Source organism: Rhinopithecus bieti, unplaced genomic scaffold (genome assembly GCF_001698545.2).
Source record: "Rhinopithecus bieti isolate Rb0 unplaced genomic scaffold, ASM169854v2 scaffold_28517, whole genome shotgun sequence".
In the NCBI taxonomy this organism is placed as follows: domain Eukaryota; kingdom Metazoa; phylum Chordata; class Mammalia; order Primates; family Cercopithecidae; genus Rhinopithecus; species Rhinopithecus bieti.
The window spans coordinates 82394-107290 of NW_016813121.1; the positions used below are offsets into that span (position 1 = coordinate 82394).

Genomic DNA, 24897 nt, shown 5'->3' on the forward strand with positions numbered 1-24897 from the left:
TGGCTGTGCCAATTTATGTTGCCACACAGTCCACATATCCTGAGTAGCCCCACATCTCTATTTTTGTCTCATTTTCCTTTTGGGATAGGACTTCTATTTGCAATGTAGGGTTGCTGTATCAATAGCACATGGTTAACTCTAATATGGATGCTATTTTCATAAATATTTATATTTTTAATGAAATACACACACACCAAAAAATAAAAATAAAAAAATAAAAAAAAAAAGCACACATGCAGATAATTCACAATCAAATCCTTGGGAAAGGTTCTGCCATTTGTTCAACAAGGTCAAGTGTCATTAGGAGCACAGAACAGCTGAATGTAAAATTTCTTTCCAGGAGCTTTCTAAGTGGTTGGAATAAACACAACTTAGACCATGCAAAGCTCTCAATGTATATTGGTCTGGGAACTTAAAGATGGAAACAGAGAATACATAGGGAGCTATACAACACACCAAGGGCCATTATCCACAGTAACAATAACAGTGACAACAGCAATAATAATGTACAATGCTATAAGATTATTAAAATCTATACTGCACAGAGAAGTACCTGCTTAAAGCCATTAAATATATGACAGGGTCTGTCTTCAGTGCAATATATCCAATTTGGCAATTGAAGGGTATACAAAAAATATATTTTTTTGCTTTCAAATGTAGAACAAATATATAAGGCTTTTCTGATAAACTATAAAAATTTAATCTGCACTTGGATCTAATGACGTATCTTTATAATACTTCCTCTGCAGATACACTCACTTAGTTCAAACCTTAGCATACAAAGTATATATGCATGTGTTTAGCCTCAGGAGAATATTTCCTTCCATTCATTTCTTATAAATATTATTATCCACTTGAAGTGGTTCTGATGAAGGAATTTCCTCCCTATTTTTTCAGCCTTTTTTCCCTCCTCTTAGCTAAGAAGACATCAGGCAGACACTGTCCAAAGCATTCATTCCCTGTGGCTGACTTTCACTTTCCATTTTTGGGCCATTAAAAAAATTCTCAATGTTGCACTATCTGAGTGATTATATTAGATCATTAACACGGAAATCTTAAAACGTGGCCCTTAATGTTGTCTTTATTTGTTCCTATTTTCATCTTTCTCTGTTTCTTCTTTTTCCCTTTCTCCCTCTTTCCCTCCCTTCCTTCCTTCCTTTCTTCCTTCCTTCCTTCTTAGAATTCACTGAAGTATTTCCTAGGTAGCCTTTTACTTACTATGTTAATCAAAGCTTATCTTTATGCCCAATGTGTAAAAAGTGAAAATGTCTCTTTGAAATTCTATATTACAATATAGACAGAGCAGTTGGGCCTTGGGGGGCTTGAGTTTCATTTAAATACTATACACATGTGGTATCACACAAGGGGGAGGCGGAGGGAACAAACATAAACATAACAATTACTTTTAGTCTGTCCTTACAAAAGAAAGCCTCTTCTCTATGAAAAAGTCTTTTTGGCATCTGCTCCCGGAAACCTGCCCCGAGAACATGTTCCCCATTGCTTTGCAAGGATCTTTTTTTAAAAGCACATCCACTGTCCCCAGGAGGTCACGTAGGTTGGATTATCCTGTTCTTAGTTGAGCAACGAATAAGCACTGGATGAGTTTTCCAGGGATGAGCTGGTTGCTTCTGGGGTGGAAACATTATACGTTCCTGAAAAACAGAGCAGCAACTCAGACTTGAAGACAAGCCATCATGAACTTTGGGGTGTGAACGTCTTCTAAGGGACCCAGGGGAGCAGTGGTCCAGACACCAGGTAAGCTCGGCCATGCCTGGAAACCAACCCATACCTGCCCTCCTCCCAAGACCCAGAAATGCCAGAGAACTAACAGAGCTGTCGTTCTCATGCATGCGTGGCAGCCAACAAGCAGTCACTACTTCACATCACACCAGCAGCCAGGTTTCTACAGAGAACAGGAAGATCTCAAGGTAGGAAGCCCTCCACATGCCATCACATGCATGGTCTGGGAACATCTGCATGATGGAATCTCCCTGGTCCACTTGGGTTGTGGTGACTTGGGGAAGCTCTTGGGAGGGACCTGGACGCTCTACCAAAGGTGGAGGTTTGTATAGAGAGTAAAGGGAAAGAAAAGAGAAAATTATAGGGGGAGAAAAGGCAGCACCAGAAAAGAAGCAGGAGTCAGGAATGTCAACAGAACTGCTGAGAGTCAGCGCAGCAAGGAAGGCAGCCCCGGAGCAAATGCACAGGCTTGTGTCTGCTGGGAGGTGGGGACTGTGCACAGGGAGTGGGTGGAGAGTGGGTGTCGGGCGAGAGAAGGGTCGAAGTGCCCACCCTACCATCAGATTGCTGAACTGCCACTGCTAACAAGGTTTCCATCATGGCCTGGGGGGATCTTAGAGGCTGCTGACAACATAAACCAAAGTGACAGTGCTTATGGAGCCCCCAAACAGGCCCCATTGGGACTTATCATAATCAGAAGTGAAGGTCCACCGGTTTCATGAGTAATTCATCAAATTGAAGCAGAAAAAAACCCAAGTTCTCAGGAGTTTTAACAGTTATAGGGATTCACAAAATTTGCTTGTATATGAAAAGCCTTCATCTGGAATATTGACACATTTCTCAACTCTGCATTTGTGAAACCTGTTCAGTTTCAAAAAGCTGGAAGAAATCCTGGGGCTTATTTTCCTGCGGGGGAGGGATGGTGGCCTGGGACAGGGGTTTCAATTTGCTAGAATAGCTGAGATCTGTTGCCCAAAGTTATTAATTCTTTCATTTCATGTCTCCAAGGTAGAAATTTAACCATGAATATTTCTAATAGAATAGCTAACTTGGGTGATCCCTTACATAACACATGCACAGTTCTATGCTTCAATGTTTAACACAAGCCCACTTTATAAAAAGAACAAAAAAGGAAAACAAACCTACATAGTGAGATCCTGTACTAAGATTTTCTAAATGTATCATTTGCTGCCCCATAACCCTGAAACATGACCTATCTACTCTTATTTAACATAATTTGAGAAAAACTCTGTGTTTGACAAGGCCAGCAATTTTCAGTTCTCATTTTGATGGATGAAATTTTGACAGACAGCTCTCCAAATCATTGTCTACATTCTCCAAATCTTATTCTTTATGAGTTATTAAAAGTTGCCCAACAAAGGCAGCTGCCCTCTACACCCACTTTTTGGTGATTTGTGAAAAGGTAAGTTCCTCTATTTAACTTCTACCCCAAAAGAGGACATTTCAGGTAAATGCCATGAGTGGGGTGAAAGAATAGGGGTGTTGAGGCTCCCCATTTGAGCAAATGTGTTCTGGGTGAGCAGGGAGAACCTAGAGGCCACTACTCACCTGTTTTACCAAACAAATTGTTAAATCTCCTTGATATTGGAGAACTCATAGAAAACACAGGTGTGGATGAACCCAAGGATGTTGACTAGAAGAGAAAAAAAGAGGGACAATCACAAGGCAAATTTGTGGGACCAAAGTTGTTTCCATCTCTAGGAGGATTGATTTTCCACCCTCTATGGTCACTGCCGGCATCTCTAGTCCCACTCCCAGAGGTCACATTAAAATACTGGAATCTTCTCATCCGTATTAGAAAAAATAACTGTCAAATACAAGTTTTATTGTTTGTTAGGCTTCTAGTATTTTCTGACATGTGAAAGACAGTCAAATATATCCAAAGGCAATAGTTGTGTTCCAAAATGAACTATAGAAAATTCTATCCATTATTATTCTTCAACTTGTTTTCTCTAATACCTTGAATTCCCCCAGAAGATTGCTTCTCATTGAACATTTGATTTCAACCTTAAGTTTATATCATATATTATTTTAAACGCTATTTAAATATGTGGAGTAGCATCTCAACGACAGCTCTATGACTCTGTTTAACAGGCTGAATGACCTGAGAAGCAAAAATAATGGAATGATCTATGCCAAACATAGCTGTTGAGGGAGACGGGTTTGAGGATGCAATATATTTAGCCTAATTGATCAAAATCCCAAAGAAATAATTTAGTACTCTATACTTCATAATGCTAGTGGAATACATGAGGTTACAAAATGAAAAGTCTCTGCAGAGAAAAGGTATACCTTTGAGTGCTGTGAAGACCATCTTGACAATGAAAACTTATTCAGCAAAGCTTCCTGTACCTGCGATGTTTAAAAGAAGCTATCGTAACTTCAACATGCCACAAGCACTTCAGGCTTTTCTAGAAACAAGAAACTGTCATTGCTCTTACCTTCAGATCCCAGAGGCATCCAAAGAGTAAAATGAATAATCCCTGAGAAAAAAAGATTAAAAAGAAGTACATTTTAATTATAGTCTATTGTCCAGCAAAAGAGAAAGTACTGTTAACCTAGTATTAAATTTGTGCTACTTCTTTTTCCATCTGAGTTCATGGAATGAGTCCAGTACATGATGCTGTTCAAAGAGGCAGTTGGTTCACACCAAAGGACTCTAAGTGTTATGATGTTAGGATATTTTCTATTTTCCCATTTTCCTTTAGTTGAGAACTGGAGGTCCTGTTGGTTATGCTATTAGTACACCTCTTGTGTCTACAATATTCCTCACATAGTTATGATAAGAATCTGGGCTGTGGGGTGGGATAACTAGTTCCTTCCAAATGAGGCATATCATGAAGGTCATTACATACGAACTTTATAGCTTGGAAACACAGGCTCAGTAGCAGAAATCAAGGTTCATATGTTCTTGGCACAAGCGTCCTGAAAGCAGTATCTCAAATGCACCTCCAGCCTCTGCCTCTTCACAAGCTCACAGTGGCCTCAATCCTTGGGCAGGTTTTTTCCTATCCTTACCACCTCTCCAATGGGTGAAACAGAATTAATCACTTCTTTCCTTGTCCTTTAAAGGCTTGCTAACTATACCTCTGTTATAGTCCTTCCATCAAACTGGCCTGTATTATAATTAGTTATGTGCTGCATGAGAGCAAAGAAGATGTTTTTTCATTATAGTATAATAAAGCAGATTGTCTGGCATTCACAGGACATTCATTCTTTGATTTTTGATGTTTCCAGAGAAGCTGCTATGTGATACATAGGATTTATTTCATTCAAATGATTATTGAGAACCTACTCTGTACCAAGGTCTCTATCAGGCATAGGGGTATAGTGATGAATAAGAAAGGGGCAATCCCTGTCCTCACAAAGACAGGATTTTCATCTAGGAGATAATAGACTGCATCAAGATAATCTTAGACAAATGGGGATTTTCCTTTTACTAGTGTAATCAGGGTATCTAGCAGAGACTGGCAAATGACACTAGGTTATAATGTAGGAGATAAAAAGCATGAGGTTCCATAGGATCAGAAGAATGTGTCCTTTCCATCTCATTGAGTTCTCATTATTACTGCTCTTTAGGGCTGAGGCTTCCTCTGGACTGAAATCCTTCCCCATTCCTACTCTCGTTTGTGTTTCTATCATTAATTTGTCCTACAGGAATAAAATCTTCCTGAAAGCCCTGCACTGTAAAATTCACCTGGAAGACATTGAGGATGGCAAATATGATATGGAACACAAGGTTGGTCCCTGGGAATACAGTAGTGAGACCAAAACCCCAAGTAAGGCCCAAGAGTGGCGTGAGGACCCCAATGCTCTTGCTGATCTGAAACAGGCTGCTCTTCTCCTGCTTGCATGGCTTGTCTCCAATGGAAGGCCTCAGGATCTTGGTGATGACCACAATAGTGATGGTTATGTTCACCACCACAATGATTAGTGCTGGGATGGCAAAAGCCAGCAGGGCCTTGGTGTCCTCCCAGTTGAGCCAACAGACATTCTTCCTTGTATAGACTTCTCGGGGCTGGGTGGCTCCCAGCGTGATGACTGAGATGGCAAGTGGGCAACCATAGCCAAGACAGAAGGCAATGGCTTTCTGAGTGGACCTGCTTGTTTCATGCAGAATGAAAACCAGGCGATAGAACAGCATGAGGCCCAGTGTCAGCATCCAGAAGAAGACGCTGAGGTAGAAGAAGTGGATGAAGAAGGTGGCAGCCACACAGGCTGTCTTGCAGAGTATGTAGTGATTGTCCTGGATGGCAGCGACCACAATGAACCAGGTGTTGGCGATCAGAAGGGAGGCAGCAATATTCACTATGCAGGTGTGGCGCATATAGGAAGTCCGGTTCTTGGTCACTGACTTCCACACCACAGCTTCCACAACTAGACAGGCCGCCAAGCTCAAGATGGAAAAGCCCACCCCGACATAAGAAATAATATCCAGTAGTATTCCCAGGAGAGAACTAGGGTCTGGGGAGTCAGGGGACATGAGGATGGAGAATGACGTTAGATGGTCACAGATACAGGTGACATTGTCCCCATCACCTTCTTCCACATAGCACCCATTGCTGTCCCACCCTCCTGTATTGTTGGCAAGCTGGAAGTTCCAGAAGACACACTTTGTTTCGCCACCTGAAGGGCTGTTGTTCTTAAAAGTCATTGAAATCCTGAATGGCATAGTCATATTGTGGCTGACAGTGGTCGTCATCACTAAGCTATCTGCGAAGTTATTTTCCTGGATATCCTGAGCAAGGATGGCTTGGAGAGTTGGGAAAGCCATGGTGACAATAGATGAATCCGACTGCAAGTTTTCTAGATAGTTCTTGTCAATGACCACATTGCCCCAGAGGTCAAAGTGTGGGAAAACAAACCTCTGTTGATAGGTTTTTGGGTGGCTGGACTTGATCACCATGCTGCTCATCTGCACATTAGTTCTGGAGAAGGACAAAGGAGGGCTATCTCCTGACTGTAATGCTTGGGAAAATCTTTCCACTGAATGTAGTAGCTGTGAACTCTGATTGGTCCATCGCTGTTGTAAAACTTTCCAGGTGTTCAAGACAGGCTTGCCAAGGATGACATTAACCGTAGAGAGCACGTGCTGAAAGTGAAATGGTATGGGGTCAAACTAACCAAATTCTTTCAATCATAAAAAAGAAAAAAATAACACCTTCCTAGAAACTGACTATATAAAGGTAAGAGGAAAAGAGAAGACAAAAATGAGACATCACAGGTGTTGGGGATTTATGACCTTCTTATGACAGACTTTAGCAGAGGATGGGTCCCCAAGACTGAAAGATGTCAGTAAACATTTAGCAGTGGTGACAGTGACAGTCACACCCACTACACACCCTACTCTGTAAAATCAATTCAGCAGGCTGGCAGGGATAGCAGGGATATTTACTATTGTATTTTATTTTAAATCTTAAGTTTGTATTTTTAGTAGAGATGGGGTTTCATCATGTTGGCCAGGCTGGTCTTGAACTCCTGACCTCAGGTGATCCATCAGCTTCGGCCTCCCAAAGTGCCTGTAATCCCAACTACTTGGGAGGCTGAAGCAGGAGAATCACTTGAACCTGGGAGGCAGAGATACATTTTTTCTGGTGCTCACTGCTCTCCCCACTCCAGTCCCCTTTCTCCTCAGCACATGTCTGATTATAGCTCTGGCCTTCCAAGACTGTAGCTCCTGCTGACTGGTCCCACCTCTAAGGCTTCAGCTCTCACTGAGCTCTGTTTGCACTATTTCCTCTTTTACCTAAGGGGTGATAATGGCTTCTAAATGTTGCTAGTCTCTGCGTGTTCCACCGCCCCTTGTTTATTTGTTTGTTTGTTAACCCTGTCTTTACCTCTGTAGGTATCCCTTCATTAAAGTCTCTACATTTGAACTCTTGCAGGTGAATTCTCTATCCTCCCAGAACTGTTAAGAGCTGTTACGCTTCCAGAACCTATCCTCCCACGATTGCTTTAAAGTTCACGTTTAGTGCTAGACCTTCAAGAATCTCATCTTGTATATTCTGAAAACCTTTAATTCCTAGTTTTTCTGGAAAGCAAGTACAAATTTATTCCATGTTAATGAAGAAAATAAAGCAGAAATTCACTAAGAAATATTCCTAAGGTCGCAAAATGAATACTGGAAACATTTCCTAATATCCTAAAAGCTGTAGCTGGCAGAACTATCCTGAGCATTGCTCTGGAAAAGACAGAGAAGCTGCAATGGGGAGGAATTATGTTTCTTGAACACAAATTCTGAGGGGTGAAAAGGTAAGACCCAAAACTCCTGCAAAGGTTAGGCAAACTCACCATCATCGTTTCTGAATTTACTTCGGTTGGAACTGTTGAGAGCAGATCAAGGATGTTAATAATGGCTCCCAGACTCCCAGGAGAAGAGCTGATTTCATGTTCCGCTTTGTCTACGCTAATAGAAAGATCCTTCAGGTATGTAGGGAGCTTCTCATCCTGAGAGGGGCTCTTGATCAAAGCCTAGTAAAACAAAAGCCAACACGAAAAAATTTACCAGTCAATTCAGCTATTGAATCCCACTGATCCATCCCTGGCAAAATCTTTCACATCTGTAGTTTCCTTTTTGCTCCATTTCCATAAATATGTCCCGTAAGATGATGTGCTTATCTCTTAAGCACCCCATGCAAGCTCTTCAGAACAGAATATGACATAAGGCCACACACAGAAGGGGCACAAACATATGTCAACCTGATAGCTAGCTGGAACACAAAAGGGAAGCTAGATGTGATTGCTAGAGAAGTAGGTTAAAGTTGAGTGCAATGGTCGCTTGGATAGTCGGCATGGAAGCACAGTTGCCACTCTTTGGTTTTCCTCATATCGGTTACCCTGCCGGCCATTAAAGTGACTGACCCTTCCAATTTTCCAGGGACTGGTCTGGTTTATACATTTTCTGCTAGTGTAATTATTAAGAGTGCCCTCTTATATTCTTAAAATGTGTCCCGACTTGGATGATAGATTATATGGTCACCCTACCTATAATGATTACACTTCTGCTTTCCAACTCTCTCTTCCTTATACGCATAGAATAGCTCAAATTCTGTCTTTTATGAAAAGCATTTGTTGAAAGTTCCAACCCAGGAAAGTTCCTTCCTCTGAATGCATAAGTATTGGTTTTATATAACATACTTTCATTTGTGGCATCTCTAGTAGTGTCATCTTGTGTTCTAATTTCAATGTTGCTCCAATTAAATTATAAGCTCCTTAACAACATGAACCATGTGCTACATTTCTTTGCATTCTTCTCATTCCCATAATTCCTAACATAGTACAAGTCATATATCTCAGCACACAGTAAGTACCCAGTAAGTATATGCTGAATGGATAAATCAAAAGAAGCATGATAGAGCAGCATGATCCTTTTCCATTGAAAATGTATGTAGGTATCTAGAATTGGGACTTGGGCTGACATCGAGTTCAGATTACAATTTCTATCTTTCTTCATTGGAATAATTTATAGCCCTCATGCCTCATCCATCAAGGTCCAGCTCAGATGCCTTTTTTTCTTTTCAAGCAGATCTTCTTAATGTATCTTAGCCAAATTAATGTGTATGTAACTACCCAATTCGATTATATTCTTTATCAAATCAGAGACCAAGATCTGATTTGGCCCATTTACCTTGACAGCACCTATAATCATGCTTTGCACATAGTAGATATTTTAATAAATTTGGTGTGAGATAAGAGGAGAGATAGAAGTTAATGAGACAAAACACAAATAAGTATTACCCTTTTTTTTTCAATTATTTTCCTAGTGGTGAGAGGATTTGGAATTGGTTGTCTGAAGATGTCATCATTGGCTATAATGTCACCAGTGCATCACCAGAATTTTTTAAATGTAATTCATGGAATTTTAGGAGTCTAACAACAAATCAAGTGTGGAGGTACCATTTATTTACGTTGACAGAAGGAAAGGAACTTCTCCCCTGTTACATAGCGGTAACCTCTATAGTAGGTAAGAGAGGCAGGGTAGCTGCTTCTTCAAAAGTACAAATTACTTCCAAGTAGTGAGAAAATCTCATACCTCTAAGAGCATCAAGTCCAGCTATTTTTTTTTTTTTAAGAAATTGATGAAGTTTTTTTTAAATTGCTCCTTTTTCTGAAAGGATTATAGCAATTTTCTTGACACCAACATTACCCAAAGGAGAGCAATAAGAGAGAGGATAATACCACTGCCCCCTGGAGGTATGGAACACATGGTACTGAGAAGTCAAGGTCAAGGTATCTAGCAGGTCTGAGAGCAGAACACATACTTAGTTGTCTTAGTATTTGAATCGAGACATTTTGTGTGTGTGTGTGTGTGCATTTCTAGCGTTGCATCTCCTTTGGAAATACACAAATAAATGTAGTTTTGGAGCAACACAAAGCAGCACCAAACCCATTTTCCTAAGTGCTGAGAAATATGATCAGCCAGACAGATTGTCCCACCAAGAGCTCAGAGTGGAAGCTTTAAGGATCACCTTAGCCATCTGGAGCAGACTGTTTACTGGGGCAGAGATGCAGTCATTTCTCTTCTCCTTCCACTGGGAGCCTACACATTTGTAAGTGATGATCCCACCAACAGGACTGTCAGGGCTGTTGGGAACGTTCGAGAACTGGCATAGCTTCTGGATGACTTTCCCGGGCTCTCCGACACCTATTACGGGATCTTGGCATGTGATGTTTTCCCCTGTGTTGGAAACATTGAAATAAAAGGGATAATTGCAAGGAAGAGACAAGATAGTAGAAATACGATCAGGCCAAGGTAGAATTTTGATGTTTGAATTCATATTTCTCTTTACTTTCAGTCACCTTTTCAGAGCCACCCAATTTCTTAATTTTGCCCCTGATTTTCCAAAGCCCCTCTCTGCTTTCCACGTGAACCTGACTTCTTTAATCTGAATTTGCTCTTCCTAACAGAATTTTATACCTTAATCTGGAGATTCTCAACTGTGTCATATTAGACTCAGCTGGGGAACTTTTGAAAACACCAGTGTCCGGGCTAAGTAAATCAGAATCGTCAGGGCTGGGATTTAGGCATCAGCAGGTTTTTAAGCCTCCCTGGTGATTCCAGTGTGCTGTCAAGGTTGAGAATCACTGCCATAATCCAAAGACATAATTGGTAGTAGGAACTCCAGGTACCCATAACCTGAATATCCTAATCTATATGTTTAAGCATTTGTTCCTTCTGGTTCCCCTGAAAGGTGATTCTATTTCATCTCTTCTCATGACCAGGCAAGGATGGGGAAATGACACTTGCTGTGGAATCTCTCACGTCCAGTGGACCCCATGTGGAATCTCTCATGTCCAGTGGACCCAATGTGGAATCTCTCATGTCCAGTGGACCCTGACACTGATGAGACCCCTCCCTCACCAACTTTTTTTTTTTTAACATTAATTAAGATCTTAACCACTCTATACAAATCTTAAATAAGTAATGTTGTACTAGGAAAAAGAAGCAAAACCATATTTGGTATATAGAAAGAGGAGAAGAACAAAGATAAGTGAATAAAATGTGTTGGCTAAGATGAGTGAGGGGGAAAAGAAGAGGTGACCTTTGTTGCACCCTGGAGGGGCTGTACTTGTGCGAGGCAAGGTCGGGGGATAGTGACTCTAAATGGTTTCCTGTTTCGGTGTCCAGGGGATGGTTGCCAACATATGAGAATGACTACAAACCATTCAGTAAACTCAAACAAGCTCGGTGATAATGATCCTTTGTCTATTACAAGTCCTGTTACTGGGAAGATTTAGGAGCATGAGGAGTTGCTTATGGTAGAAGCCCAGGAACATCATTTATCCCTTGCCTTAACATAAGATCCTCCCTTAAGATGACCTTATATTAGGATGATCTATCCCTCTCTGCTACTGAGGGGATTTCCCCAGCATGGGCTAGCATAGCAATGACTCCGTAAATCATGACCTTTCACCTCAAAGATACTACGTGATGGCAAGTTGACACAGTGGTGGCAAAGGATGGGAAAGGCAGTTGGCTATTCTTGAGATCAATTGTTTTCATGTGGCCCTGTCTCAGAAAAACAGTGCAGTGTGGACACCTTTCCTTTACTGAAACTTCAGAGGATCTCAACCACGTCCAGATACTGTCCACTGCTATCTGCCTGGTGAACTCCTTAGCTCCCTGACTCAGCTAAAGTCTCATTTCACCTGCAAGCCTTTCCTGATCACTTCTTCCCCACCTGCCTTCAGCAGAGTTAAGCCACCCACAACATTTCTATTTAGCTTTTACCATATTACATGTAAGAATATATATATATAGAGAGAGAGAGAGAGGAAATCTCTCTGTCGCCCAAGATCGTGCAGTGGCATGATCTTGGCTCACTGCAACCTCCAACTCTTGGGTTCAAGCGATTCTCCTGCCTCAGCCTCCCAAGCAGCTGGGACCACAGATGCATGCTACCATGCCTGGCTAATTTTTTGTAGTTTTAGTAGAGACGAGGTTTCACCATGTGAGCCAGGATGGTCTTGATCTCCTGACCTTGTGATCTGCCCACCTCGGCCTCCCAAAGTGCTGGGATTATAGGCGTGAGCCACCGCACCCAGCCAATAACATTTTTTATCACATAGATTTCTCCCCCAGGCTTGAGGTCAGGGGACATGGCTTACTTCTTTTCTTTTAAATACCCCCATAGTGAGCCCAGGGCCTACCACAGTGAGGGTATTTAACATGTTTATTGAATGGGGATGAATGAGGGAGTGAATAAATGAATAAATCCCTGCCCTGACTATAACATCTTAAAGTAATTTAAAACGTTCTTACCAGGAACCAGATTCAGCTTCATAGATGGGCTCCAGACTGAATTATTAGCAGCATTGGTAAAGTGACAATACACGTCAACAGTTTTTGAACACCAGGAAACTGAGTTTGCGTTGAAATTGTGTTTGTAGCACACTTGTTTTTCGTTAACTTCTTTTTCTAAAGACAGAATTATTGAAAGAATTAAGTCACAACATGAGTCTCTAATGCACAAATTGTGTTAAGATAACCTAATATGAATAAACCTGTCCAAGCTTTCCCCAGGAATGTGCCACATTCATTTTTAACAGGTTTTACCTCTGACTCTCAGAAGCATGTAAGCCCACCTTTGCGTGTGTGCTAGCCAAAACTTCTCCTCTACCATTCATGACTCCAAGTCACACATTTTTGACATTCAGAATGCCCTTTCAGCATTCCACAAATCCTTCTTCCTATCTAAATTTCATCATGCTCTGAGCATCTATCCTATTCTGCCTTTACTATATTGGTACATAGTCACCTATTCGTGAGTGTCTTCTCTACTAGACCACAAGCTGCTGGAGAGAAAGTATCTTGTCTTATTTATTTTTCCATCTCCTGGTGCTCAGCTCAGTATCTGACACATAGAAAGCACTGAATGTATGCATATTAAACACAGAATGTTGAAATGTTGCATATGTCAAAATCCAGATTGATTATATCCTTCTACCATACAGCCTTCTTTAAAGACTACAGTGTTTATTGAGTCCCCACTTTTCCAAACTTCCATTGTTTTTTCAGTCTGTATTATTCTGTTTGGATATTTTATATTATATGCATTGCCTTTTATGGCATGGGCCCTTTTAGATATTAAAATATGTGCCCCACTTCTTTTTTCTCCCTTTCATTGCCTACTATGGTGTCTTGTGTTGAGTAAATCCTCCAGAATAGTTATTGAAAGAATGAATGAGCTTGTAAATCCCTCATGAAGTTGTCTGTGTTTTGAGATTTTGGGTTGTGAGCTCATACTGGTTGACTTTAATCTCTGGGAATCCCTGGGGATCTGGATTAAGGTCTCCATCTACCAGAAAGACTTTGATTTATTTTTTCTTCTTTAGCTGGTTGACATAGGGTGCTACCAATGGACAGCTTTAAACTTAGGTTGGCACTCATGAACCACATAGGAAATATAAATTCAAAGCCCAAACCCGGGTGATGGCAGGACAACTATATTTCTGGGGGGAAACCTTTTGTCCACCCAGAGATGAGGCCAAGGTCTCAAATCTAGCAGATGAATTTTGTTTTCCTAGCTTAGTCTTTTACTGAACATGTCATTTTTGAAGGTCTTGACATTGTGTCAATGGGGTGGGAGTGCCCAGGTGCTGTTTAGGGAGCACAGTCTTTATTTTTATGCCCTCTGGAACCTTAAAACCCAAGGTTCTGACATTGGCAAATGCTCACAGGGAAGCTCCAGCATTAAAGCATCATTTCTATTTTATTTTCCTTTACTTTTTTGGCACTTGGTTATTTCTCATACTTTCTTACATGCTCAATTATGCCTTTAAAAGGATTTTCATGGCAGTTTTGTGGCATGCAACTTTATAGCATGGAGGAAAAGACTGTCAGAATATCTAGTCTGCCATATTCCTTAGAAGCAATCTCAATACTTTCTTCAACTTCTCCCAGTTCAAAAAAAGGGAGGGGGGCTCCACCATTGCAAACTCCCAAGATTGTACTACAAACCAATGAACCACTAGCCACATAGCAAAATAGAAGACAACAAAGACTCATGGGATTCTACTCTGTTAATTCTATCTCTGATACAGTCCTATGTCTCTTCATTCCTATTTTAAGAGTAAATTTTTAGACTCCACGTATGTGAAATAATATACTCTAACAATTCAGCAATCAGTATCTTACCAGCAGGAAGGGACAAGGAACCCATATGGAAAGTAACTTTGTAGTCTCCATCCTCCTCTATGCAGCACTTGATGTAATGGGAACCACTGCACGAAACTGCAGCTTCCAAAGGATCAACCATGATGTTCAGCTCTAGAGGCAGCGGGTGAACAACGACGTCTTTGGTTGCTATACTGTATGAATTCTTATATCTAAATATGCAGTGATAGGTTCCTGAGTAGAAGACAGCAAAAATGAGATGGAATGAAATAATCGCCCTTCAAAGGCATTTGCTGGGAAGGTTAAGAAGAGCCTTAATTTTCCCTCTCAAGCTTTAGTAAAGGAATACCATACCTTCCTGGACACTGGAGGAAAAAATGCTTGATTGACTCTTCTCCTGGGTTCTCCATGCATTTGAAGGACTAACCAATGACCATATAAATATACACTTACTTTCAAATATAATTAAGTGGCTTATTCAAGGCCAAACAGCCAGTTAGCGGCAAAATTGGATTTCAAACCAGTTTTTCAATTACTACTCTAAGGCTTTTCTACCAACCGAAGGAATAAATGGGAGTTTGGGTGTGCGCAGGGGTGGGGACTTTTTTGAAAATAATTGTTAACCTGATGGAACACTGTGCTGTTATGACGCCCCTGTCTCCCATCTCTAAGTGAGCAGGCACCTGCTCATCACGGCCCCAGAGGACAAGTCATCATTTGGGTAGCTGCCATGGAGACACACAGCAAGATTACAGGGCACCTACAGTTAAGTAAGACCCTTCAGTTTTCTTTACATTGCTTCCCATTGCCCCAGCTCTGGAAAAGTCAGAAGCAGCAGCTAATCAGAGGGCAAATGAGGAAAGAAAGGAAACTCCTTTTAATTTCTGCTAGGGGGAAGAAGGAATTTAAATTGAATATAAAATGACAGTATAGTAGATTTAGAAGAGAATATGACTTTTCAGTAACTGATTATGGGATTGTTTAATAGATTAACATGACTGGAAAAACTAAAATTCTTCCTGGGTTATTAGCTTTTAGTAGGAAAGAGTAATTGGACAGAGCAGGATTGAGGTCAGTCTGGAAGAAAAGTACTTCCATTTCCTGACTGTATACTACCAAGTCCAGCCCAAACAATAACTAGTTATTTCTACTATGTTGCCTCGGCCTTATATGAAAATATAAAGAAGACATGGGACTCACTGAATCTAGACTGATTAATCTCATAGTTAATGAAAGGCTTCAGAGTGGAGTGGCTAAGAGTTGGCCGCTGGAGCCAGTCAATCTGAGTTTGCATCCTGGCTCTGCCACTTGCCAGATGTATAACCTTGGGTAATTTACTTAACTTTACTGAATCTCAGTTTCCTCATCTGTAAAATGGGGTTAATAATAACAGTATCCTCTAGGTTTATTGTTCCACATGAATTAATACATTTAAATACTTTGCATAGTGCCTATCACATAGTTAAGGGCTCAATAAATATGAGCTGTTATTGTAGCAGTTTTCTCTACCAATTTCTCTTTGCTTTTAAAGATTTGCATTTCCTCACAAAACAAACAATGGATAGAGGTAAACAGGAAATTAAAATGTGTTCCTTTTTTGGGAACCAGACTTATAAAATCTTTACCTAGCCGTCCTAAAGCACAGTTGGGTCAAACACTCACAAGTGTCTAGTGCAAGTACTTTTAAAAACAATCCTCATAACTTCATGGCAAGAGCACAGGGTCTGGAATTAGAGACACTAGTTCCATTCCTGGCTCTACAACTTAAGTTGTTTGAGCATATTTACTTCATCTGTAAATATGGAAATAATGGCATCTTCCCTCAAAGGACTGTTGCATTAAGTGTGAAGACATACTGAATTTAAAATGACTGGCATAGGCATGTCTCAGAGCAGACCCTACACAGATGGTAACTATTATTGCGTGTTTCTAAGAGCCCAGGCAGCACAATACAGTGTCTGGCCTTCCACTCACCATTCCACTCCCTGGTCGAGGTCTTGACTGTCAGTACTGATTCTGCTCCATCAGGATACCTCCTCGTGGTATAAAATCTTTGGTATATTTTAATTCCAGCAGAAGTATTCCAATAAACCTCATCATAGTTACTCACATCACTGATGCATTTTATAGAAAAGTTTTGTCCCTCAGAAACAGAAATTGTGTCCGGGGTCATTGTTAGATTGGCTGAAAAAAGGCAAACAATACAGACAAAAGAACACTGACAACAAGTTCAATGTGTAGTATCTCTGGGGACATTAACATATGAGTGAAACTTCAGAGAGGGACAGAAAAAAAAAAAAAATGAACCATCCTGACTCTACTCATGTCAAGGTAGGATTGGTACCTTGCTGCTCCCGGGCTTTACTTGTTTCTAGGCTGTTCCTGGTGGTGCTCTGCACTGTACTCATTTCCATCACATGCCTTAGGACCTCTTGCACTTCACTTTTGTGGCTGGAATTATCTCCTGATGATTAGCAGGGTAAAAGGTTGCAAACTTAGGAGTGTCGCCTTATCCCAAGCTTCCCTCCAACCTCCTCTGTAACACCTCAAGGGAGAACAAATGGCCGGGTTCCTCTAACAATCTCAATCTCTACTTTTAAAATATTTAATAATATCACATTGTGTATTATATTCTCTCTTTTAATATCTCTCCTCCACAAAAATGTGAGCCCTCAAGGGCTCTGTGTCTTTGCATCCCTGGTACTCAGCACTGGGCCTAGTACACAGTCAGTGCTTAATAAGTGAAAGAGTGGGCCAGGTGCAGTGGCTCACGCCTATAATCCCACCACTTTGAGAGGCTGAGGCAGGTGGATCACGAGGTCAGGAGATCGAGACCATCCTGGCTAACACTGTGAACCCCGTCTCTACTAAAAATACAAGAAATTAGCTGGGCATGTGGCGGATGCCTGTAGTCCCAGCTACTTGGGAGGCTGAGGCAGGAGAATGACCTTAACCCGGGAGGCGGAGCTTGCAGTGAACGGAGATCGCGCCACTGCACTCCAGCCTGGGCGACAAAGCAAGACTCCGTCTCAAAAAAAAAAATAAATAAATAAATAAATAAAAAATAAATAAAAAAAAAATAAAAAAAAAAAGTGAATTCTGGAACTACATTTTAAGTACAAGAATCATAGAGCATATTGCCCAAATATAAGTTGGTTGAAAAGTAATGGCTAAGAACACAATTACTTTTGCACTAACCTAATAATTACACCTGCACTGTCTCAGGTAAACTGGGATGTATGGGTACCTTAATTATAACTATAACTACAGTAATGTAAGTATTTATATGTAATTAATTTCACTATATATATAGTCCTCTAAGAAGCTTCTCACAGGCTCATGGAAAATTACTAATCAAAAATATTAATAGGACTATTACAAACATAAAACCTTATATGAGCCTCCCACTATTTTAGTCTAACTGTCCACTTTTCTTTGAGTATATCTTTACATGGTTGATATTTCAAAACACCATTCACTTCAGTCTTCTATAAGTGAACAGCTTCATTTTGTGAGCATACTGATGCTGGCCTACTTTCCCAGTCAGTGTCAAATCTTATTATTAATAATATTATTATTATTTTCTTTTTTGAGACAGGGTCTCATTCTGTCACCCAGGTTGGCATAATCATGGCTCACTGCAGCCTCAACCTTCTGGGCTTAGTTGATCCTCCTGCTTCAGCCTTCCAAGAAGCTAGGACTACAGACACACACCACCATGCCTGGCTAATTTTATTTTTATTTTTTATTGGTAGAGACAGGGCTTTGCCATGTTGCTAGGCTAATCTCAAACTCCTAGGCTTAAGCCATCTGCTCACCTTGGCCTCCCAAAGTGCTGGGATTACAGGCATGAGCCACCATGACTGGCCTAAAAATCTTAATCATAATCCAATGACATCAGGGCTTTTCACAGTTACCATTAGAAGCTGGGATTCAAATGTTCAGACACTGCCCAAAGCCACTCAAAGAAGGTATAATGTGTCCCTGCATTGCCCTTCTCAGCCATAGGCATCTTGAGATGGCTCTCTAAGGCTTAGCTATTTCTGCGAGTAAAAGGAAGAAGGCTCATGGAACCATGAATTTGGTCCTCTTGACTCTCTGATGAGATTCCAAACTACCAGACCAGTGATTTTCAGCAAAGGCTTAACATGTCCCTAAGACAGGCCCCAGTTTTACGGACAGCGGTAAAGTTATGTTAAATAATTTGGAGAAAAATTAGTTTTATCTGAAAGCATTATTTCCCTAGAAGAGCTCATGAGTATTTTGAGCAATCTGCAGTTTTCTATAATGAGAACAGTTTTGATTATTTGAACATAGCACAACTCTTTGTGTTAAAACTAGGAATGCAAAACTGTTCTACCTGTAGATATATGATTATTATATAGCTATATATTATATATTATAGATATATATTAGATAGATAGATTATGCCCACATAAACATATTCTTGATCTTTGTAAAAATGCTAAGTCACAACAGCAGAAAACAGTTAACAAATATTGCTTATATCAGTCCTTTCTCTAAACTTGTTCAAAAAGGGCCTAATGATTAATCTAAATTGTTGATTTTGTAAGACAGGTGGAAAACAAGTTTGAATGTCCTCTTTTACACGTGGGGTGAAATCATAATGCTTTATGATATAAGGAGAAATGACAATTTTAAGAAGCCTACCTAAACAATTAATTGAGAGACTAACAAATCACTCATTCCAACCGCAAAATAACCAGAAAGAATCAGATTACTAAAGCTTTCTGCAGCATTGTCTCTGGAACAGGTGAAATGGGAGAGGAGGATTGAGGGAGGGTGTTGAGGGGTAGCGGGGGAGTGAGCCATGATGTTGGAATTCAAGAATGGGAGAACCAGGTAATGAGGGAAAAGGGGAAAATTAGAGACATTATCCTCATTACACATTCAATGATAATAGCGATAACCTGAGTGGGAAACCCTACTTCCCACTCCACCTCCTGCCTTTCTCAGAGAATGCCCCGGGGTTCCTTCCTGGGAACCACTGTGTCCTGCCACAACCATCCCCAATTGTTAAAACACTCCCTCTGAATTTAAATGGCAGAGAGGGAAATCCTTTTCTATCTCCCATTGTGTGATTTGCCCTAACCACACTCCCGCTCTGTCCATTATTCTACTCATAGATATTTCCATAGCTCATAATTCATTGGCAGTACTTATTTAAGGTGGGACTTATTCGTGGCTAAAAATTCTAGGGAGAGTCCTTACCCACAGAGATGAATGTCACTTTTATGTTTGCACTGCCTCTGGCTCCATAGGCACTGATGAACTCGCAAGTGTAGATGACTGTTGTTCCAGAAGACCCGCTTGGGCATTGGGTTCCATCAGCCTTGACGGTGTATCTGCTGCAGCTAGAATCTATGTCTGTCTCAGGGGTTCCTGTAATGGGAAGCAAATTGTTGCCATCCCAGCTGGCTAACTCCTTTATTTAGTAGCAAAGAGGTCAAATCATTTTTTTTCACAAAAAGGAGTTACTATTTAAATAGATTTCTTCTCTGAACAGAGAGGAGGGGTTTATGGTGATTAGGTCTGCAGACTCTGTATCCAGGTTGCCTGGCTTCAGATCCCAAACTCCATCACTTACTAGCAAGATATTGTTGAGACAGTCACTTAACCACCTTGTGCTTCAGTTCTCCAGATACAAAATGAGGATTAATAATAGCAGTTACTTCCCAGGACCACCATAAGGTTAAATGAGATAATATACATAAACTCTTAGAAAAGTACCTGACTGAGTCCTGCTCTAACAAAGACCATGAGCGATGGTGTTTAGAATGTGAACAATAAAAAAGAGAAGCAAGCTGTTTGGGTATGGTTTAACTGGAAGAACACATGTCAGATTATTTAGAGTACTATGATTATTAAAAAGAGGAAGAAGCAATGCTGGGGCACCTGATATTCATCTCATTTGAGCTTTTTTCACAGCATGTTCCCTGTTTAAATCTCTGTTTTAGTGAAATCTTCAACTTCAACTTCATGCATTCTCAGTTACCAGCAGTTTTCCCTTCAAAATAGCTCGCTTTCCATACCTTCCTTTCCCTTCCCAGAAATATCATGCCCTCCACGCCATCTTTCCTCTTGCCTCGGGTTCTACAATGCCCTGTGGCAGATTTTTCCTACTCTAGTCCCTTTACCTTCCCTCCTCCCACCTTGCCTGCTGCCATGCACTCCTAAGGCAATCTTCAAACACTATCAATCTTCTGAAAATGAAGGAAAAACAATGAGTCTTTTCATTAGTTCCAACATAAATGTGTCTTTTTCAGCCCTGGCTGATCAACGATATTTGACATATTTTGATCAACATGTAACTAACTTTTCTGCCTAGACCCCAGAAAGGTTGTTTGAAACACCAAACTGATTTCCCTTTTCATCTATCTTGACTAAAGTACCTCCTAGCTCACAAACACGAGTGTCTGTGCCCATCTCTAAGGCTCACCCCTCCACTTATCTTTTCAAAATCTGCTTCTTCCAATTCTTCCAGGACATCCCTTCATCCTTTGCCCTTCCTCACCCTGTGTCTTTAATCTTTCCTTCCAGATTTCCTCCACTTCAACCCCCAGATACACTCAAGTCTCCCTTCCTGAAATGTTCTTTCCCCAGTCTGAACGCTCCCTAGCCACCACTGCATTTCTTCCTCTCTTCATACCATAATGCTTCTGCATTTTCCACCTCCAATTTTTCACTCCCATTTCTCATCAAGTCTTTGCAATTGGCCTTCTTCACCCTCTCCTCTGCCAAAAGTGTTCCTTTAAGGCCAACAGTGGCCTCCCCTCATGCTACTTTGACTGCAGCATCCCATTCTGCTGACCCCTTCTCTCTGATTTGGTGTGCTTGAGTCCTAGATGTCTCCTGTCCCTCTTTTCTCCTCATCCCTCCTTCTGGGTCTCCCTCTCAGGCTCTTTTCCTTCATCCCCTTCTTAAGGTTGCCCCTTTCCTCATCTTTTTCTCTACTGTCTCTCCAGGCAATCTCATCTATACCTATTGCTTCTAGAATAGCCCAGATTTGGATGACTCCCACTCTATTTCTAACAGCAGCACTCCTGTTGGAAACTTTAGAAGCAAATTCCCAAGTGTTGCTCTGACATCTTAGGTACCTTCAACTCGATTGGTCCATTTAAGAACTCATCTTTTTTCTCCCCAGATAAAACCTGTACATCTTCCAACGTGTCCTTTCTTTGCTCTTGGCATTTCCCCAAATAAAAATCTTAAATTACTTGCCTGCACTCACCTTTTACCCCTACTCAATTGTAAGAAACTTTTAGATTACTCTTCTGAAATATCTCACTATTGTCTTACCCACTCCTACCCACAGTAACTTGCTCAGGCCCCATTATCTGTTGGCTGCCCATTGCACATGATTATAGCTGGGTCTCTATTTTCAGTTATTTGCCCCTGCAATCTATTGGCTATAAGGCCTTAAAACTTATTTTTCCTAAGTTCAGCTCTCACCATCTGATGTCCTCTACTTTTGAAACCTTACCGATGCCTACAGAATACAGTAAAATCCCTCTTCGCCTGGTATATTCAATTATTCACACTGTGATTCCAATCTGCTTCTCTTCTCTTTGTCTTCTTCTATAGCTCTCTCTGAAAAATTAGATCATCTCCTGGGCCTTGAACACGCCCTGTAGCTTTGCGCCTCTATGCCTGTGTTCACACCTGAAATATTCTCCTTCCCTCTTCCTCCTGCTGACTCTTACCTATCCTTAAAGACCCATTTATCTCACCAAACTAATGTACAGGGCAATGGTCTATGCAAGAAGGAGTGTACAAAGAGATGTACAGAAATAATGATAGTGTGCAGTGGGTAGGTTCCATGAAAGAGAAGTCAACATATTATGTGGATTAAAGGAGGGATGTTTTAGTTGAGAGATTAGGGAAGATTTCAGAGAAGAGGAAGATTTGCTCTAGGCCTTAACAGACATTTAGGATTTTAATAGATAGAAATGGGGGCTGTAGTTCTGGTATGTGGTTGTATGTGGGTTGCCTGTGAGTAAATCCGTTCTCCTTGGAAAACTTGGCATTCCATCAAGCTGCTTCAGGGGCTGGGGCTGTGTTGGGGGGTGGAAGGATAATAAACTGTGTAGGCTCCAATCCCTTCACACTTCTTCTAACCAGAGCAGCTCCACTTCGGTCTGCTTTACACATTAGATGTGCTGTCAACGACGGGCAATTTTGCCTCCCTGGAGGACATTCGGCAAGGTTTGGAGACATTTTTGGTTGTTGCAACTGAAGATGTTACTGGCATCTTGTAGGTATAGGCCGGGGATGCTGCTAAATATCCTACAATGCACAGAACAGTTCTACCAGCAAAGAATTATCTGACCCAAAATGTCAATAGTGCTGAGTTGAGAAGACTTGCATTAGACAGCTATGCAAGATTCTGCTTGAAAAATGGATTCTATTGGTAACTCAGAAAACCACTGCTATAAGCAAAAACACAGAAGCAGCAGCATGCAGGTCTTGTTCAGAGAACAGTAACTACTTCTGTTAGGCTGAGATTCAGAGAAAGAGTGGAGAAAGGCTCCAAAGAGATGGTAAACTCAGAAAACACAAGCAGGACTTCCAAATTGGCATCATACACATCATGTTTCCTACAATACCCTGGGGCTCTGCAACCAGGGACCCTGCATGGGAGGTACTGAATACAGCTAATAAGTTGGCACTTCGCTTTCTGGAGAAGAGAAGGTATGCAATTACAATTTTGTTGTTCAAAGTTAGATGACATCCCAGACCTTCCTCTATAACATGGTGGTGATGGTACCTACTTTGCAAGACTTTGGGTGGGGAGTGGAGAAAAAACAAGATGATAAATGTAAACATTGAAAACAGAGTTGAGGCCAGGTGTGGTGGCTCACACCTGTAATCCTAGCACTTTGGGAGGCCAAGATGGGCGGAGGTCAGGGGTTCGAGACCAGCTGGGCCAACATGGTGAAACCCCATCTCTACTAAAAATACAAAAATTAGCCGGGTGTGGTGGCAGGCACCTATAATCCCAGCTACTCGGGAGGCTGAGGCCGGAGAATCTCCTGAACCCCGGGAGTGGAGGTTGCAGTGAGTCGAGATCATGCTACTGCACTCCAGCCTGGGTGACAAAAGCAAGACTCTGTCTCAAAAAACAAACAAAAAACAAAACAAAACAAAAAAACAGAGTTTAATACATTGAATCTGCCACAATAACTATTTTGTGATCATGGTGATACCCTTAAAGAATACTCCTTCACTTTTTTCCCATGTGGGAGGAAATCTTCACTGAATTTTAGTCTCTTAAAGTTAGAAATTCTGCCATTGTTGATTATTTCCTTTCTGTCTCATCCTTTTCCAGAGTGCTTTGAATATGCAACGATTTCTGAGAGTAGGTCATTCATTCAGTTCCAAATGCTTTGGGTAAATTCTTTTGCTTGATTGTGTTCTACAGACCTGGAAAAATGGTTGTTAGTAGAACTTGTGGAATTTGGAGAAGATAGTTGCAGAGAGGAAGCAGCAAGGGCAGGAGAAAGAAGGGCAGGGTGCCAGGGCAGAGGCTAAATTCATCAGAGAAGCCAGGTCCCCAGGCGGCCAGCCCTGAGGCAGGAAATCCATTGTTCTGCAGTCATTCATCCCGCTCTAAGCATCTGCGCCACAGACTTCCTGGTTCCTTTGCCAGAAGGCCAGGTTTTTCACCTTTCGGGGTTGAAAGCTTCTGAGCCAGTACCACAGGAATTGTGCAAGGTCTTTCTTCCATCTGGCAGTTCCTTCAGGATACCTACACCTCCTCTTCCTTAGAAATCAGGGAAGTGACTCCACGTATCATGCGTTAATATTTTCAACAGTTACCACGTGCCTTTCTTCTGAGTACTTTAAAGTCTAATACAAATGCTTGAAGGTGAAACTCCTTTGCAAATCACATGTGCTTAGAAAAATTTGCCTGTAAATTGATAGTTTTGTTGTTGTTGTTGTTGCTGTTGTTGTTTGAGACAGTCTCACTCTGTCACCCAGGCTGTAATGCAGTGGCATGATCTCCACTCACTGCAACCTCGGCTTCTTGGGTTCAAGTGATTCTCCTGCCTCAGCCTCCCGAGTAGCTGGGACTACAGGTGCCCACCACCACACCTAGCTAATTTTTTGTATTTTTAGTACAGATGGGGTTTCACCATGTTAGCCAGGCTAGTCTCGAATGCTCAACCTCAGATGATCCATCTGCTTTGGCCTCTGAAAGTGCTGGGATTATAGGCATGAGCCACCACCCCTGTTCTGATAATTTTAAAAAAATGATTTAATCCATTTAAATAGCTAAGGCTTTGTAAAGTGAAAGTTCCCCACACTAATGTATTTCATGGGTAAAGCTACATTTTACTTTAAAGACTTTCTTTACAGATAAGCACATTATACTGTTGCTTCTTAAGAGAAGAGTTGGATCTTGCTCTATGCAGTTTCTAGGTAGAACACTGTGCAAACTCTGCCTGACTAGCTCATTCCAGTGCTGGCCCACCACACATGCATAATATAGTTTGGCC

The 24897-nt window shown here is 41.2% G+C and overlaps 1 protein-coding gene across 7 annotated transcripts in view; it reads right to left on the minus strand.

Annotated features, from left to right (window-relative positions):
- Window positions 1–382: 382 nt before the first annotated feature.
- ADGRF5 (adhesion G protein-coupled receptor F5) overlaps window positions 383–24897 on the minus strand; it is a 106891-nt gene continuing 82376 nt past the window's right edge. For 3 of the 7 annotated variants that reach the window (XM_017847686.1, XM_017847687.1, XM_017847685.1), the window contains 12 exons: window positions 19610–19780; window positions 16722–16841; window positions 16352–16561; window positions 14399–14611; window positions 12524–12679; window positions 10230–10438; window positions 8053–8232; window positions 5459–6853; window positions 4203–4244; window positions 4054–4113; window positions 3310–3394; window positions 383–1652 (listed from right to left, as the gene is read on the minus strand). In XM_017847686.1, the coding sequence (XP_017703175.1) occupies window positions 1573–1652; window positions 3310–3394; window positions 4054–4113; window positions 4203–4244; window positions 5459–6853; window positions 8053–8232; window positions 10230–10438; window positions 12524–12679; window positions 14399–14611; window positions 16352–16561; window positions 16722–16841; window positions 19610–19780 (2921 nt within the window). In that variant the 3' untranslated portion in view covers window positions 383–1572. Of the gene's footprint in view, window positions 1653–2297; window positions 2365–3309; window positions 3395–4053; window positions 4114–4202; window positions 4245–5458; window positions 6854–8052; window positions 8233–10229; window positions 10439–12523; window positions 12680–14398; window positions 14612–16351; window positions 16562–16721; window positions 16842–19609; window positions 19781–24897 lie in introns of all 7 variants that reach the window. The other 4 variants (XM_017847691.1, XM_017847690.1, XM_017847689.1 and 1 more) reach the window with 3 other exon arrangements.